This window comes from Trichomycterus rosablanca, chromosome 9 (genome assembly GCF_030014385.1).
Source record: "Trichomycterus rosablanca isolate fTriRos1 chromosome 9, fTriRos1.hap1, whole genome shotgun sequence".
Taxonomy (NCBI): domain Eukaryota; kingdom Metazoa; phylum Chordata; class Actinopteri; order Siluriformes; family Trichomycteridae; genus Trichomycterus; species Trichomycterus rosablanca.
Window position 1 is genome coordinate 15,357,155 of NC_085996.1, and position 18,265 is coordinate 15,375,419.

At 41.2% G+C, this 18,265-nt stretch overlaps 1 protein-coding gene across 3 annotated transcripts in view; it reads right to left on the reverse strand.

The window, feature by feature from the left end:
- Nucleotides 1-2,341: 2,341 nt before the first annotated feature.
- stk33 (serine/threonine kinase 33) overlaps nucleotides 2,342-18,265 on the reverse strand; it is a 29,760-nt gene continuing 13,836 nt past the window's right edge. For all 3 annotated transcript variants that reach the window (XM_063001169.1, XM_063001171.1, XM_063001170.1), the window contains 8 exons: nucleotides 17,371-17,456; nucleotides 15,280-15,367; nucleotides 13,465-13,540; nucleotides 12,092-12,204; nucleotides 11,892-11,977; nucleotides 9,581-9,832; nucleotides 4,269-4,361; nucleotides 2,342-2,710 (listed from right to left, as the gene is read on the reverse strand). In XM_063001169.1, the coding sequence (XP_062857239.1) occupies nucleotides 2,510-2,710; nucleotides 4,269-4,361; nucleotides 9,581-9,832; nucleotides 11,892-11,977; nucleotides 12,092-12,204; nucleotides 13,465-13,540; nucleotides 15,280-15,367; nucleotides 17,371-17,456 (995 nt within the window). In that variant the 3' untranslated portion in view covers nucleotides 2,342-2,509. The remainder of the gene's footprint in view (nucleotides 2,711-4,268; nucleotides 4,362-9,580; nucleotides 9,833-11,891; nucleotides 11,978-12,091; nucleotides 12,205-13,464; nucleotides 13,541-15,279; nucleotides 15,368-17,370; nucleotides 17,457-18,265) is intronic.

An 18,265-nucleotide genomic window follows, 5' to 3' on the forward strand; every position in this document is an offset into this window, starting at 1 on the left:
CGCGTGGGTTTTCTCCGGGAGCTCCGGTTTCCTCCCACAGTCCAAAGACATGCAAGTGAGGTGAATTGGAGACACTATATTGTCCATGGCTGTGCTCGATGTGGCCCTGTGAGCTGATGAACCTTGTGTGATGAGTAACTACCAGTGTCACTGCAGTGCTGAGAATGATCCACCACCTAAATAATAGCTGCTCTGTAGTGGTCCTGGGAGAGTCCTGACCATTGAAGAAAGCAGTCAAAAAAGCATGCAGAGAAACAGATGGACTACAGTCAGTAATTGTAGAACTTGAAAGTGCTTCTATATGGTAAGTGGGGCTGATAAAATGGACAGTGAGTGTAGGAACAAGAAGGTGATTTTAATGTTATGGCTGATCGATAGCATATTCACAAGTGGTCGAAGATTTTGCCTCTTATTGTATATCATAAGTGACAAGAATTGTATTGACTAGGTCATGTGACTCTCCATGCTACAACACAGGCTGAATCATAACGCAGTGTGATGGAAAAAAAAAATTATTAGGGCCAAAACATTAGCTCTGACTTACAGAGACTCCAAAATCCTGCTGAAAGAGTTCAGTTGTGGTACCAGCAGGTCCTTCAACTTATGTACATTGACAGGTGCAACCTTGTGCCATCTTTTTCACAGGTAAGCAATGCAAATGTGCCCAGCCATATGATTAACCACTGCTCTGATGTCCAGTTCTGATGCTAGGGTGCCCAAAGTCGTAAGTTAACAGTGGACAGGAGGTTTGAGTGGGCATTTTCACTGGACTGTGACTCTGCAGCCCAATACACAGAAAGTGTTAATGCACTCTGTGTGCCATAACCTTTATGTATTCTGGCATCAATAATTCTAGGCTGTCCAAGAACCTGTTGGCGGTTTCTGGCTTGTTCCTCTTCAGACAACTATCGGTGGCTACTCACCAGGACTGCCTTCTACCACACGTTGGTTTTTTTTGGAGATACTTCAACCAAGTAATCTGGCCATATCGTAGTCACTCAGGTCTTTATGCTGCCCATTTAACACATGTACTACCAGTAACTACCATCAGCCCAACGTTTAATATGTCTCTCACGTTGACATGCACAGTTGTTACAAAATAGGCATTGCCAAGCAAATATTTAAGGATTGCTCCTAATGTTTTGGCTCTGGCATCAATTAGATTAAGCTTCCTAAAAGTCTGTGAATTGTTCTTCCTCAGACAACTATTGGTGGCTACCAGTGGCAATTTCTCTAAGACTGCAAGGGAAGCTCAGCTTCCCCTAAAATGTCAAAAATTAAATGGTCAAATATGTACAGTTGTGTTAACATTTCATTGACTACAAATGCGTTAGAACACGTTCATCTCGAAGACGAGTTCGTTCAGAATCAGCTACTTATCACAAATCGACTGACTCGATTTTGTTAACTCCCGTAGCGTCAATGCATTTGCCCGTAGAAGCCGAGCGTCTATTCACTTCAATGGGACTGCATGGAAAAGTTTTTTTTCATTGCTTTGAAACTCGCCGGTCATTGGATAAATGCCACGATTTTGTCCCGCCCCCCGGACGCTGAGCGTCTCTGGGGGTGAATGGAGCTGTGGGCGGGTCTGGACACTGAGCTTCTGCAAGATGATTGGAGGATCAGTCGAAAGGCTGAATCCCGTTTTGATTGACAGCTATTTTGTGATCTACACCATCACTTAATCACTGGGAGCTTCAGTCCCATCGCGGATTTTGCGAGTGAAGTCGAAAGACAAACTGCAACCCATTTCTTGGTATTTGCTTGGTGAAATTACTTGACCATTTCCATTGTTCATTGTGTAAATAAAACACACTCATAGTATTTGTTTCAGGACACTGGTCATTGGTACGATAGGATCACAGGCCATTTTCTTGAAAATGAACAGAGGGCAGAATTTATGTATAAATAAATTGACAAATTTTATGATGTAAGCCGACATTGAGCTTCCCCTCTTTGAAAGACCAGCAGCCGCCACTGGTGGCTACTCACCAGGGCTGCCTGTGAGCACACCTTGCATTTTTGGAGATACTTCAACCAAGTTATCTGGCCATATTAAAGTCAATTAGGTCTTTATGCTGACCATTCAATATGTGTACTACCAGTAACTACCATCAGCCCAACGTTTAATATGTCTCAGGGTTGGTCCTAATGTTTTGGCTCATCAGCGTATGTACCTGTCCAAAACAATGCAGACACATGCAGGCCAAATAATTCTAAGGGGAAATATGCTTTTCCAAGCAAAAGTCATGTCATATAAGCAAACAGCCAACTGCTGCCCCTCTAGTTGGTGGTTCCTAAAAATGCATGTGAGGTAGGTAAATACTACAGTAAACACTCAAATGCTTTGCAGCTTTATACACATAACATTTCAATTAGTGTATACATGTACATAACACAATAAACACATTCATCATGACGTACAGCACACATTTGGCTTCAAATAGACTTAAAATAGACCACTAAATACAACCCGGATCCAAACTCGTCTTCTGTGAGATATGAAATCCTAATGCTGCACCTGACTGTTTTTCTTGTCCCTAGAGCTGAGGTTAGGAGATGGGCCTGTGGGGGAGGACGCACGGTTCTCACACTTGCCTAGCCCGGACGACGCACTTTGTGGGACTGATTTAGGAGAGGAGGTCCTGCTTCCACTCTCCATCTTGTCCGCTAGGGTGTGGCGCTTTGCACTTGGTTGTCTGTAAGCGGCCTGAGACAAATATAAGACACTCACTTTGGTTTTACACAAACACACACTTAAAGCCTGCAAATGTATCTATATTGACAAAAGTATTGGGACACCTACCCATTACACCTAAAGGAGTTTTCATGACATTCCATTCTAAATCCATAGGCATTAATATAGAGTTGGTTCCCCCTCTGAAGCTATAACAGTTTCCACTCTTCTGGGAAGGCTTTCTACAAGATTATGTAGTGTGTCTGTGAAATTTTGCCCATTCATTCAAGAGCATTTGTGAGGTCAAGCTCGTCCATTAGACTGCCAGATAGAAAAATGTGTTTTGTCACTCAACAAAACACATTCCCACTGCTCCAGAGTACACTCCATCTGACACTTGGCATTGTGCTTGGTGATGTAAGGCTTGCATGCAACTGTTCGGCCATGGAAACCCATGACATGAAGCTATCTATACTGGCGCACAGTTTTTGTCCTGATGTTGATGCCAGAGGATGTTTGATCTGAAGTTATTGATTCAGCAGAGCGTTGGCAACTTTTATACACTATGTGCCTCAGTACTATATACGTTCCCGCTCTGTCTGCTGCTTTGTGGCTGTTGTCACATTTTACAATAAAAATTTAAAGTCTGACTTAATTATATTTGATTATACATAATCAAACAATGGAAGTTTGCATGTTCTCCCCGTGTCTGTGTGGGTTTCCTCCGGGAGCTCCGGTTTCCTCCCACGGTCCAAAAACATGCAGTCAGGTTAATTGGAGACACTGAATTGCCCTATAGGTGAATGGGTGTGTGTATGTGTGTGTCTGCCCTGCGATGGACTGGTGGGTGTTACTGTGTGCCTTGCGCCCATTGAAAAGCTGGGATAGGCTCCAGCACCCCCCCCCCACACTGACCCTAATTGGATAAGCGGTTAAGAAAATGAATGAATGAATGAATGCATAATCAAACAATTGTAAAGAGTCAATGTGTGAGTACATTTTTCTACACCATCAAAAACACTTGGAAAAGGAGACAAACTCTGACAGAAGGAGGTCTGATATAAGAAGAAAAGTTTCTAAAAGTCAAAGTTTTAAATCATGGTATGGCCAGCAGTCTGCAGACATGGCATGAACTGAACTGAACTGAACTGAAGGGTGAAAGCAAAGCAAACAAATGCAAGTTTGCAAGATATTAGGATTTAAATCATGAAATGGCCAGCTGTCTCCAGACCCCATCACGCTGGTTTGTCATGAACTGGACAAAAGGGTAAAAGCAAAGCAACCTACAAATGCAGAACATTTGGGAACTTCTGCAACAGGGTTGAGAAGAACTTTCTGAAACATATATGATCTGACAATATTTATTTTAACTTTAACTGAATTATGTTTAACAAAACAGGTTCATATTTTTTCTCCAGTTATGTTTTGTACATTGAGGCAATCAATGTAAAAAATCAATAAAACATGGAAAAATAGGAGTGTTCTAAAAGTAGTTGGGCTTTAAAACACTATGTACTGGTAGTGTAAAATCAAATGTACCAAATGTTAATAATAAAGCCTACATGTAAAATGTAAATACACTTAAACTAACCTGTGCTGTGGACGAACTAGCAGCAGGGCATGTCTTCATGGTAGGTCTGTTCTTCTTTACACCACTACCACTATGAGCTTTCTTTTTCTGGTGCTATAGTGGATAATACAATAGGACATTAAGCTTTTGAAAGCAAATTCGAAACAAACTAACACAAGACCATGTGCACAGAGACAGCCTTGTTACACTAAAACTGATAAACTACTGTTAAAATTGGACAAATTACATAATATAATGAGTACTGAACGAACACGTCTTATCACAAGAGCGCACGGGGTGCTAGACTAAATCCCAAATGGTTTTCCCATTGGACAATATAATGATTTACATTATATGGAATGTCATTTTGGATTTGCCTTATCAGCTAGGTGTTTTTAGACAGCTTAGTATCTGCAATGTATTCTAAAGTATACAGTATTTTAAAGTATACAGTATTTTAAAGTATACAGTTAAGTTAAAGTTATTTTACACTCACACTATGGAACATTTGGCCTGACAGTAAAAAAAGGAGCAGTTACACTCTAAACTACACTTCAAAGCACTCCCCCTGCCTTATTAAATGTTACTCGCTACACCTAGGGAAAAGGCTTTAAAAGCATCCCCTGTTGAGCCCATAGTTTTAAGGCTTCCATGCCAACAATGCCATTCCTAATGGACTACTGAATGTTATGGGAATATGCAGTGACTACACTACACACAATGTCCAGAACTCACCAACAGACTGTATACTCCCACAGACTGAACTAAAAGATGATAAACTCCAATTAAAAACTCCAATTAAACAATACAAATCTAGTTTTTATACAACCCCAAATCAGGAAAAAGTTGGGACAGCATGGAAAATGCAAATAATAAAAAACACAGAGTTTCTTACATTTACTTTGACTTTTATTTGATTGCAGACAGGATGAACCTGAGATATTTCATGTTTTATCTGCTCAACTTCATTTCATTTATTAATAAACATCCATTCCTGCATTTCAGACCTGCAACACGTTCCAAACAAAGTTGGGACAGTAAAGCATTTACCACTTTGTAATGTTGGCATTCCTTTTCACCACACTTAAAAGACGTTTTGGCTTCGAGGATACCAAGTGATTTAGTGTTTCAGCTTTTATTTTGTCCCATTCTTCCTGCAAACACGTCTTAAGATGTGCAACAGTACGGGGTCGTCGTCAAAATTCTCCACACATTCTCTATTGGGGACAGGTCAGGACTGCAGGCAGGCCAGTCCAGTACCCGTACCCTCTTCTTCCACAGCCATGACTTTGTAATGTGTGCAGCATGTGGTTTGCATTGTCTTGTTGAAAAATGCATGGACTCCCTGGAAAAGATGACGTCTTGAAGGCAGCATATGTTGCTCTAAGATCTCAATGTACTTTCCTGCATTAATGCTGCCATCACAGAAGTGTAAATGACCTTTGCCAAAGGCACTGACACAGCCCCATACCATGACAGACCCTGGCTTTTGGACTTGTTGCTGATAACAGTCTGGATGGTCCTATTCAGCTTTGGTCCAGAGCACACGTCGTCCATTTTTGTCCAAAAAAGACCTGGAATGCTGATTCATCTGACCACAACACATTTTTCCAGTGTGTGTGATGTGAAGTCAACAGCACTTCTGGACATGGTTAACATAAGGCTTCTTTTTTGCACAGTAAAGTTGTAAGTGCATTTGTGCATGTAACTCTGTATTGTAGAGCTTGACAAAGGTTTGCTGAAGTAATCCCTCACCCATGTGGTTATATCAGCTATTGTTGAGTGGCGGTTCTTGATGCAGTGCCGTCTGAGGGATCGAAAATCACGGGCGTTCAGCTTAAGCTTGCGCCCTTGGCCTTTATGCCTTTATCCACTTTATGAAATTCCTACAATTCCTTACATTGTTTAATAATATTATGCACTGTAGAGGGAGAAATATGCAAATCTCTTCCAATCTTTGAGATCATCTGGCCAAACTGGAGATCCTCTGGCCATCTTTGCTCTTCAAAGACGCCTGAATGCTATTTTGTACCAAACCATGATTACAATCACATGTTGAAATCACCTGTTTGGAATCACATAATTATTTAGTTTTTCACCTCATTACTAGCCCGTCCCAACTCAAATAAAAGTCTAATTAAATGTAAGGAACACTGCATTTTTATTTTATTTGCATTTTGCATACTATCACAACTTTTTGGCTCTTTTGCTAGAGCTCTTGCTAGCAATTTCAAGCGTTTGTTTTCGGAAACATTGTCAGTAAATGGTAGCAGCGTTTTGGTTTTGTAGCTGCAACAGGCATCCTTTAGTCTTGAGTTTTGTCCATGGGTGACATGGAAGTTTTCTGGAACTCAAGTTCATGTGGTTCAGGGTTTTACCTTTCTAGTAATTGTGTTTCAAAAAGTGCAGTGCCTTATTATTTTATTCTCATTCCGGGTTGTGGCTTATGGTTTGGTTTAGTTTTGTTTATTTGTCAAATTTTATTATTTTGTTCATTTTTAACTTTTTTCTGTTATTTAAAGATTATTTAAAGCAGCTTGGGTCATCAACACAATAGCAACACAATATTAATGCTCCAAGATGCAGAGATGGGGACTCGAGTCTGCGACTCGGAGTCGCAAGTAAGTCGCACACACAGCGACTTCAGACTCGACTCGGACTCGTTTAAAATGACTCGTGACTCGCAAAAAATGACTTGTGGACAACAAAAGTCAGCAACATTACTTACGTGTGACAATTATGTGACATATACAGTGTATCACAAAAGTGAGTACACCCCTCACATTTCTGCAAATATTTCATTATATCTTTTGATGGGACAACACTATAGAAATAAAACTTGGATATAACTTAGAGTAGTCAGTGTACAGCTTGTATAGCAGTGTAGATTTACTGTCTTCTGAAAATAACTCAACACACAGCCATTAATGTCTAAATAGCTGGCAACATAAGTGAGTACACCCCACAGTGAACATGTCCAAATTGTGCCCAAATGTGTCGTTGTCCCTCCCTGGTGTCATGTGTCAAGGTCCCAGGTGTAAATGGGGAGCAGGGCTGTTAAATTTGGTGTTTTGGGTACAATTCTCTCATACTGGCCACTGGATATTCAACATGGCACCTCATGGCAAAGAACTCTCTGAGGATGTGAGAAATAGAATTGTTGCTCTCCACAAAGATGGCCTGGGCTATAAGAAGATTGCTAACACCCTGAAACTGAGCTACAGCATGGTGGCCAAGGTCATACAGCGGTTTTCCAGGACAGGTTCCACTCGGAACAGGCTTCGCCAGGGTCGACCAAAGAAGTTGAGTCCACGTGTTCGGCGTCATATCCAGAGGTTGGCTTTAAAAAATAGACACATGAGTGCTGCCAGCATTGCTGCAGAGGTTGAAGACGTGGGAGGTCAGCCTGTCAGTGCTCAGACCATACGCCGCTCACTGCATCAACTCGGTCTGCATGGTCGTCATCCCAGAAGGAAGCTGACGCACAAGAAAGCCAGCAAACAGTTTGCTGAAAACAAGCAGTCCAAGAACATGGATTACTGGAATGTCCTGTGGTCTGACGAGACCAAGATAAACTTGTTTGGCTCAGATGGTGTCCAGCATGTGTGGCGGCGCCCTGGTGAGAAGTACCAAGACAACTGTATCTTGCCTACAGTCAAGCATGGTGGTGGTAGCATCATGGTCTTGGGCTGCATGAGTGTTGCTGGCACTGGGGAGCTGCAGTTCATTGAGGGAAACATGAATTCCAACATGTACTGTGACATTCTGAAACAGAGCATGATCCCCTCCCTTCGAAAACTGGGCCTCATGGCAGTTTTCCAACAGGATAACGACCCCAAACACAACCTCCAAGATGACAACTGCCTTGCTGAGGAAGCTGAAGGTAAAGGTGATGGACTAAACCCAATTGAGCACCTGTGGCGCATCCTCAAGTGGAAGGTGGAGGAGTTCAAGGTGTCTAACATCCACCAGCTCCGTGATGTCATCATGGAGGAGTGGAAGAGGATTCCAGTAGCAACCTCTACAGCTCTGGTGAATTCCATGCCCAGGAGGATTAAGGCAGTGCTGGATAATAATGGTGGTCACACAAAATATTGACACTTTGGGCACAATTTGGACATGTTCACTGTGGGGTGTACTCACTTATGTTGCTAGCTATTTAGACATTAATGGCTGTGTGTTGAGTTATTTTCAGAAGACAGTAAATCTACACTGCTATACAAGCTGTACACTGACTACTCTAAGTTATATCCAAGTTTTATTTCTATAGTGTTGTCCCATGAAAAGATATAATAAAATATTTGCAGAAATGTGAGGGGTGTACTCACTTTTGTGATACACTGTATATGATCCGACATCATTCTGATCATGTCATTTTCTGCTCTCTAATAACGCTCCGGCTGTCTTAACCCGCAACGCACGCAATAGGTAAATGTTACAGCCAGCTTCCGACGTAGTGATGAAGCATCGCTCCCTACTTAAAATGGTGGAATACCCTACATAGTGCACTTCACAGTAACAGATAATGTGAATGGAACGCTCCTACAGAATTGGCGCTGATGATTGTAAGAACCGCTTTCTGAACCAATCAGACCTTCTGATTTTAATTGTTAGTAAGAAATGCTGTTATTTGCATGTATTTAGTTTGCAGCGCCACACAGATGATCGTCAATGAAACGCTTGATCGGCTTTCTAACGAGTTCGTGTTCGACGAGTTCGTTCACAAACGGGAAAAGTTTGTGAGCTATATATTCAGCTATATATTGAGCTAGCAAAAAAAAAAAATTGGAGTTCTTCATTATTCAGTCCAGTCTGTGATAAAGTCCATTGTAAGTTCTGGACATTTGTGGTGCAAACATGCCAGGTTTCCGTCACATCTAGTAGAAGCAGCATTGTTGGCACAGCAGTCTCGACTTGTAGTCTTTAACCTCAAGAGAGTGAACAGGTGCATCAATGAGCCTTGGCTGCCCATGACCCTGTCGCTGGTTTACTACTGTTCCTTTCTTGGACCACTTTTGATAGATACTGACCACTGCAGACCAGGAACACCCCACAAGAGCTGCAGTTTTGAAGATACTCTGACCCAGTCGTCTAGCCATCACAATTTGGCCCTTGTCAAACTCACTCAGATCCTTACGCTTGCCCAATTTTCTGCTTCTAACACATCTTGACTTGATGCTTAATATATCCCACCCACTAACAGGTGCCGTGATGAGATAATCAGTGTTATTCTGAACATAATAATTTGTAGGGTGTCTACATACTTTTGTGGCCTTATATTGTATTTTAGAAACAATCTGATTTAAAAAAATGTCTGAACTGGATCACTTTACCTGTTTCATGGGGTTTAAGTGTTTGCTGCTGCCTTCCACGTCTCCATTGAGACTAAGCACCAGCGATGAAGAAGAATTAAAATGAGCTTCTGTGGAGGCATCAGACTCAGCCATACTGCTCTGATAGAGGCTCTGTGGAAGTTTGGTGATTTGCTCACTCACATCCTCACTCTCATTGTCCTCTGTGACATCCTGGAATTGACGCATCATTTCCAACACAGTAGTAAAGGAGGCCTTTATGGAGGTGTCTCCCTGAAACGACATACTCAAATGAAATGACATACTGCATGTTTATGTCTCTTATAAATGACAAACCTCTAGAATTTAGATTAATTCTAATAGTAAAATAGTAAATCATTTTTTGTTACAATTTTCTTCCTTTTTGCCAGATTCCCCTTTTTCTCTGAACCTAGTCTTCTCCTATGCCCTTACTGTACCAACCCTGCCCTGCATGAGGAGAGCCACAATCTTCAGCCACTTCTTTTCACCTGTCAAAGCCATACTGCATATAATGCTGTGATCTTTTATTAGTTCACTACCCCTCGCACAGGTGCATCGATCACATTTGCAGCAGCAATAAGGGACCCAACTACCTCTCTTCGTCAGACAGCCAATTGTGACTGCTGGACACATGGCCAGGTTGATAGCACAGCTGAGATTTAAACTCATTAGGAACTTAATGTCCTATATATAGTGGGCTAGCAAGTATAATAAGGAAAACAAGGTTGAAGATAAATCAAGGAAATTCATGTTTTCTACTCATCATTCATTTGGTCTGTGTAAGCTGAAAATTGTGACACATTACTTTATCAGAAGTATTATAATTATCTGTGGTTTCAGACACTTCTGTTGGTCTTCTGGCAACATTAAGTCTTGGCTGCCCAGCAACCTGTCGGCAGCTTGTGGCTTGTCCTTCCTATTACCACTGTCGGTGGCTACTCTTCACATCTGCCTGTTAGCACCCCTTGCTCATAGATACAGTCATCTGGCCATAATGACTCTGAGAGACATTCCTAAATTACTGAAAGTCCATGATCTGCTTTTTGAAATATATTGTAATGCTTGTGGCTCAATCTAATAAGGGACAATGAAACTATCTTTATTTAAATGGGCACCAAAATGTCAATGTCATATTTTACTAACTAGTGTTTAACGTCATGTTTTACACTTTGGTTACATTCATGACAAGAACGGTAGTTACTCATTACACAGGTTTAATAGTTCACAAGGTCATATCAAACACAGACATGGACAATTTAGTGTCTCCAATTCACCTCACTTGCATGTCTTTGGACTGTGGGAGGAAACCGGAGCTCCCGGAGGAAACCCACGCAGACACGGGAAGAACATGCAAACTCCACAAGACAGGACCCGGACCGCCCCACCTGGGGATCAAACCCAGGACCTTCTTGCTGTGAGGTGACAGTGCTACCCACTGAGCCACTGTGCCGCCGCCCCCCATTGGTAGTGTATTAATTTGATAGACTATTTAGTATAGTAATGTGCAGTTGTATGTGCTCATTCAATCCAAGTTATTAAGGTTTATCTTTAAGAGCTATTGGATTGACCCATTCATTTCAAATTGAATTGGTTACTATACTATTAAAACTTAACTTTAAGCCATATTCATTTACACGATTTTCCATGCGTGTTTTCCGGTGGCTAAGTGGGCAACACTGTCGCCTCACAGCAAGAAGGTCCTGGGTTCGATCCCCAGGTGGGGCGGTCCTTTCTGTGTGGAGTTTGCATGCTCTCCCCGTGTCCGTGTGGGTTTCCTCCGGGTGCTTCGGTTTCCTCCCACAATCCAAAGACATGCAAGTGAGGTGAATTGGAGACACTAAATTGTCCATGAGTAACTATCGTTCCTGTCATGAATGTAACCAAAGTGTAAAACATGACATTAAAATCCTAAACATACAACTAGTATTATCATTTATTCGTTCATTGTTTTACCACCGTTTTAGATAGATAGATAGATAGATAGATAGATAGATAGATAGATAGATAGATAGATAGATAGATAGATAGATAGATAGATAGATAGATAGATAGATAGATAGATAGATAGATAGATAGATAGATACTTTATTGATCCCGAAGGAAATTAGAAATTATCCTATTCAGGGTCACGGTTGGTCCAATTCACAGGGCGAATGGTAGAAAACACCCTGGACAGGTTGTCAGTCCATCACAGATTACAGCTATTATGTAATACTGATTGCAAACAATATGATTTGTTGTTTTAAACCCTAGAGAAGTTCTACAGTTTCATTCTGGCATGTGTATTGTAGAAAAACAGAAATGTCAGTACCGTTATCCACTGGTTATCCAGCAACTCACTGGCTGTTATGCGATCCGCTGGGTCAACATGCAGCAAAAATCTCAGCACCTTTTTAGCTATAAGTAAAACATCAACATTACAGTCACCAACAAGAGGACACTGGGAAATCAGCAACAGGTACAGACTGACAATGCATTTCAATTCAGAAAGAAAAATTTGTGTCTGATAACCTGCATCACTGATGGTTTCCCACACTGGACCAGAGAAGCTGAGTTCTCCCTTCTTGATAATTTCAAACAGATGTTTTTCAGAGCTCGACATAAATGGAGGCTCTCCACATAGACTGCAGAGGAACAGTTATAGTCACTTACTGCCAGGGGAGAGTATAGTAGCAAGAAAAAAGTAGTAGAACTATTTAACTTGTGTAATAAAGTTAAAACACAAATTACTTATTACATGTGATCATATCTACTAAAAATAAAAGACTGCTGTGATAAATGCTTTAAAAAACTGAGAACTAAATGAGCACCCCTTTGACCAACAAGAAAAAATTTGGTATATGCCTCACAAAGAAAAAATGTATTGTAGGACTGCCATTTATAAAAAAATTTTATCAACTAGTGTTTATTTCCCTAATATTATAAAAACACAAAAACTATACCAATAAAATAATATTTTACTGGTAAATCAATGTTTTTAATATGTAGAAAGACATTTCTAGAAATTTTTTTAATGCATTTTCTCCCTTTTTATCCTGATTTTAGCGTGGACAATTGCGTTATGCTTCCTCTCCACTGGTGCTGACCCCCGCCCCGATTAAGGAGAGCGAGACTGTCAAATGCCCCCTCCGACACGTGTGCAGTAGCCGACTGCATCTTTTCACCAGCACAAGGCGAGTTCATATGCGAATCAGCTTTGTGCACGGAGAGCCACACCCTGATCAACGCATTATTCCTCGACACCATCAACCAGCCAGCAGAGGTCGTAATTCACTCAGTTATAAGGAGTCCATATCCGGATTGTCCTACCCTATGAACAATAACCAATCATTGTTCATGCAGCCGCCCAGCCGGGTGGCAGAGCTGAGATTTGATACGATGTATTCGAAATCCCAGCTCTGGTGTAGCGTGTTTGATCACTGTGCCACCTTAGCGGCCAAAAGACAAAATGTTTTTCCTGTAAAATGTTTCAACCTCCCACCCCAGACTATTCAGGAATTGTATGAAAGCATTCCAATAAAGCTTCTATTTGTTCTACAGGACAGGATGGCCCTAATGTTCAGGAGCTTGATATTACTATACAGTTACATTTACATTATTTTGTCCACCCTTTTATGTTTCTATTTTTGCACTCTATTTACTCCTGCCTTCATCTGAAGCTATCTTTTGATGAAATGGTGTTTCATCCCTCCAGGATATTTACTGCAACTTGTAGAATCTATGTCACAGTACACTGATGTGTAGCTTTCTTTTTATTTGTTATCCATCTGAATGCAAATGAATATTTGTGCACCCTTTTTGATGTTATGCATCAGTGAATGTGTTTGTCTTCTATTTGCGTATATGTATGCGTGCTGCTGATAAAAGGCTCGAGATCTTCTTACAGCATGTACATGATGACACCGATGCTCCACACGTCACATTGCTGGCTGTAGTCATGGTCACTGATCACTTCAGGTGCTGAAAGGGAAAAGACATAAATCAGTACTGAACCTTGAGCCTGGACTGATGATGGTCATCTTGGGGTTACATGCAGCTCTGGAGTCAATACGTATTGATTACATATACAAATAAAATTGACTTGACCCAAAAGGTGTATGAAATTAATTACTGAAAATAAACAATGTGCTTTAATCCTTTTATGACATGTTGGGCAATAGTCTTTCTTGTTACAGCATGACTATACCCATGTGCACAATGCTCATAAGACCAAGTTCATACACTGATCAGCCATAACATTAAAACCAGCTCCTTGTTTCTACACTCACTGTCCATTTTATCAGCTCCACTTACCATATAGGAGCACTTTGAAGTTCGACAATTACTAAGTGTAGTACATATGTTTCTCTACATACCTTTTTAACCTGTTTTCTCCCTGTTCTTCAATGGTCAGGACCCCTACAGGACCACCACAGAGCAGGCATTATTTGGGTGGTGGATCATTCTCCACTCTATTAGACACTCCTACCTAGTTGGTCCAACTTGTAGATGTAAAGTAAGAAACAATCGCTCATCTATTGCTGCTGTTTGAGTTGGTCATCTTCTAGACCTTCATCAGTGGTCACAGGATGCTGCCCACGGGGCGCTGTTGGCTGGATATATTTTGGTTGGTGGACTATTCTCAGTACAGCAGTGACAGTGATGTGTTTAAAAACTCAAACAGCGCTGCTGTATCTGATTCACTCATACCAGCACAACACACACTAACACACCACCACCATGTCAGTGTCACTGCAGTGCTGAGAATGACCCACCACCCAAATAATACCTGCTCTGTAGTGGTCCTGGGAGAGTTCTGACCATTAAAGAACAGCATGAAAGGGGGCTAACAAAGCATGCAGAGAAACAGATGGACTACAGTCAGTAATTGTAGAACTATAAAGTGCTCCTATATGGTAAGTGGAGCTGATAAAATGGACAGTGAGTGTAGAAACAAGGAGGTGGTTTTAATGTTATGGCTGATCGGTGTAAGACCATGGTTTGACAAATTTGATGTGAAGGAACTCCAGTGGCCTGAACAGAACCCTGACGTCAACACTACTAAAATTCCCATAAACACATCTCAAAATGTTGTGGAAAATATGGCTCTTATACGGTCTGTCTAAAAACCTATTGAGCTCTCTACATAGACGGCATATTACGTCATGCACCTACAGTACATGCACTCCCGAGAAGAAGTCTGTCTGAATTCCTAGATACCCTAAAATGCTGCCTATTAAAGTGCCTTATTTAGAAGTTATAATCACATTTTTGGTACACGGAGGGAGATGTTAGCTGGTTGTGCCCTTGGTTTTGCAATTTGATGAATTGTGGGTTGAGAGCCTTGCTCAGGGGCCCAACAGTGGTAACTTGGCGGTGATGGGGCAACCTTCAAATGACTAGTCAAGTATCTTAACCGCTGAGCTACCACTGCCCAACTTAGTAAATGAAGACGTATTCGCCATAATCTCTGTCTAAGTAGTGCGTCTAAATAATCTGCCTTATAAGTTTAGAATCCTCTCTACTCAGGCAGCTGCCCAGGTAGGCAGTAGGCAGCAAGGCAGCTTACTAGGTTTTCAGACCCACAGTCTCAAAAAGAGAAGGCAACATCATGTTAATACTCATGGGTTTGAATCGGGATGTCCAACAAATTCACTTTGACAATATAGTGTATATGTAATTTTTGTGAGTGTATATGTGAGTGTAAAGGTGTGTTTTACCCATGTAAATGGGGGTCCCACACGTCCCTTGCAGCATGTGCTCAATGCCAACTCCACCTTTTTGCACAGAAAGTCCAAAGTCAGTGACCTGAGACACACATACAGAGTCATGAGCAGTGACAATCAGTCAAACACAAACACACAGCACGGAACATTGGCCATCTTTGGCCATCACAGAGCGGCCAACCTGGACCAGAGATGAAGTGGTTGCTCTACCTCTTTTTGATTGCTGTGCAACATATACTGAGCTCCTCCTATTTTATCTTACTTTTCTGAGAACATGAGGTATTGTTTGCCATTGGACAGAGTAGATAGTGTTGTGGTATCACACTGGGGACAGCAAACACAACCTAGCACTTTAAACTGCACCATCTGAGCACCTATGCTCTATTAATTTGTATTTATACTCACCTGTGGCAAGCAACAGGTGCTGGCAATACAGAAATCACATCTGCAACCAGTTTAAATAGTGGAAACATCACTCAAACTTTGTCTGTATGTACCACACGGAGCATTAAGAAAAGAAGGAAGAGCAAACTGTCCAAATTTGTAAGAATAATGGACAATCTCAAGGCTACAAGTCCATCTCTAGAGAAGTTAATGCTCCAGTGTCCACTGTGCAACGTCATTAGGAAGTATACAACACCCATGGCACTGCATCCCTGGATGAAGATGGAGGAGTAAAATTGATGGACGATTTGTGCAACCTCAGTTACCCTGTCCTCTTGAGTAGTGTTATAGCTGCTTTAGACTTCAACATCTTGGACATTTTGACTAACCAATTGCTAACTCAATTGCCATAGGATTTCTAGAACCTCCTCATAGTCCAAATTAGCCAGTGCACGTAAGGCGCTTGAATGCTATGCGAATGCTAAATGTTAAATTGATCAATGCGCATGCACGAAAATGGGGGAAATAAAGATTGGTGCGTAAATCTCTGTGCATAATGTGGATCTCCATTTAAACCCTACACTCACTGTCCATTTTATCAGCTCCACTTACCATACAGAACCACTTTGTAGTTCTACAATTACTGACTGTAGTCCATCTGTTTCTCTACATATTATTTTAGCCTGCTTTCACCCTGTTCTTCAATATTCAGGACCCCCACAGGACCACCACAGAGTAGGTATTATTTAGGTGGTGGCTCATTCTTAGCACTGCAGTGACACTGACATGGTGGTGGTGTGTTAGTGTGTGTTGTGCTGGTATGAGTGGATAAGACACAGCCTCACTGTCACTGCTGGACTGAGAATAGTTCACCAACCTAAAATATCCAGCCAACAGTGCCCCGTGGGCAGAGTCCTGTGACCACTGATGAAGGTCTAGAAGATGACCAACAGCAGCAATAGATGAGCGATCGTCTCTGACTTTACATCTACAAGGTGGACCAACTAGGTAGGAGTGTCTAATAGAGTGGACAGTGAGTAGACACGGTATTTAAAAATTCCAGAAGCGCTGCTGTGTCTGATCCACTCATTCCAGCACAACACACACTAACACACCACCACATTGTCATTGTCACTGCAGTGCTGAGAATGATCCACCACCTAAATAATACCTGCTCTGTAGTGATCCTTGAAGAGTCCTGACCATTGAAGAACAGGGTGAAAGCAGGCTAAAACAGCATGCAGAAAAACAGATGGACTACCGTCAGTAATTGATGAACTACAAAGTGCTTCTATATGGTAAGTGGAGCTGATAAAATGGACAGTGTGTGTAAAACAAGGAGGTGGTTTTAATGTTATGGCTGATCGGTGTAATTGTTGAGGGAGGGGGGTAACCAAGGCCCTGTGATGGATTTAAGTGGGTGTTACTGCATTGTGCACAGTGATTCCAGAGAAACCAGATCAACTGTGACCTTGACCAGGATAAATTAGTGGTAAAACATGAAAATGAAATAAAATACAGCTCGTCAGCTTATGGGGAACAGAAGCACCTCGGCCACCACCATTTTTTTAAACATAGCAGAGGTAATAATGGTGAAATTATGAAACAATGAAAGAGAGTAAAGAGGTCTTATTATAAGCAAATATCATCGTGCAGGATAAAAAGGAAAGGATAAAAGAAAGAAAGAGTTCTCACTCTCACCTTGATATTCACCATGCTGTGACTGTTGCTGTGGCAATGGCTTTTCACAAGAATGTTTTCCAGTTTGAGATCTCTGTGAACAATGTCTAAGAAAATGAGAGGCACAGAAAAAGAAAAAAGGATTTTTAATAAGTCTGGCAGTCTTTTCGATTCTTTGATTCTACATTACAGTGGTTACAAAAAGTCTACACACTTTTCTTAAAATGTATTTGTGATGTCAGACCAAGATGCATCATGTTTTACTTTTTGTTCAGAATTAACCAATCAAATTCAAACTCATGTTAAATAGTAATCAGCACTTGCCATCAATGAAAGTGACTCTGATTAACTGCATACAAGGTTCATCTCTTCTAGTAGGACTTTCCTGAGATCTTACAGGCAGTTGTAGCCTAGTGGTTAAGGTACTGGACTAGTAATCGAAAGATCGCTGGTACAAGCCCCATCACTGTTGGGCCCTTGAGCAAGTATCACAGTACTGTAAGTCTCTTTGGATAAAAGCGTCTGCTAAATGCCAAAAATGTAAATGTTACAGCAAAAGTCATGGTCAACAAACAGCTTAGAAAGCTTCAAATAAACCTTATTATTGATATGTATCATTCAGGAGAAGGGTACAAAAATGGTATTATATATACAATGGTACACAGTGAAGGTCATCAACAAGTGGATAAAAGATGGCACAACGGTAACAATACCAAAAACTAGAACATTGCCAGACCTGAAAATCAGTGGGCATGGGAGAAGCTCTTGCAAGATTTGGAGCATAAGAGTGGGCAAAGCTTGCCATGTCAAGATGTGGCACGCTGATAGACTTTAACCCAAAAGACTGAATAAAATTAAAAGGTGCTTCAAAAAAGTATTAGTTTAAGGGTGTGCATATTTATGCAACCACAATATT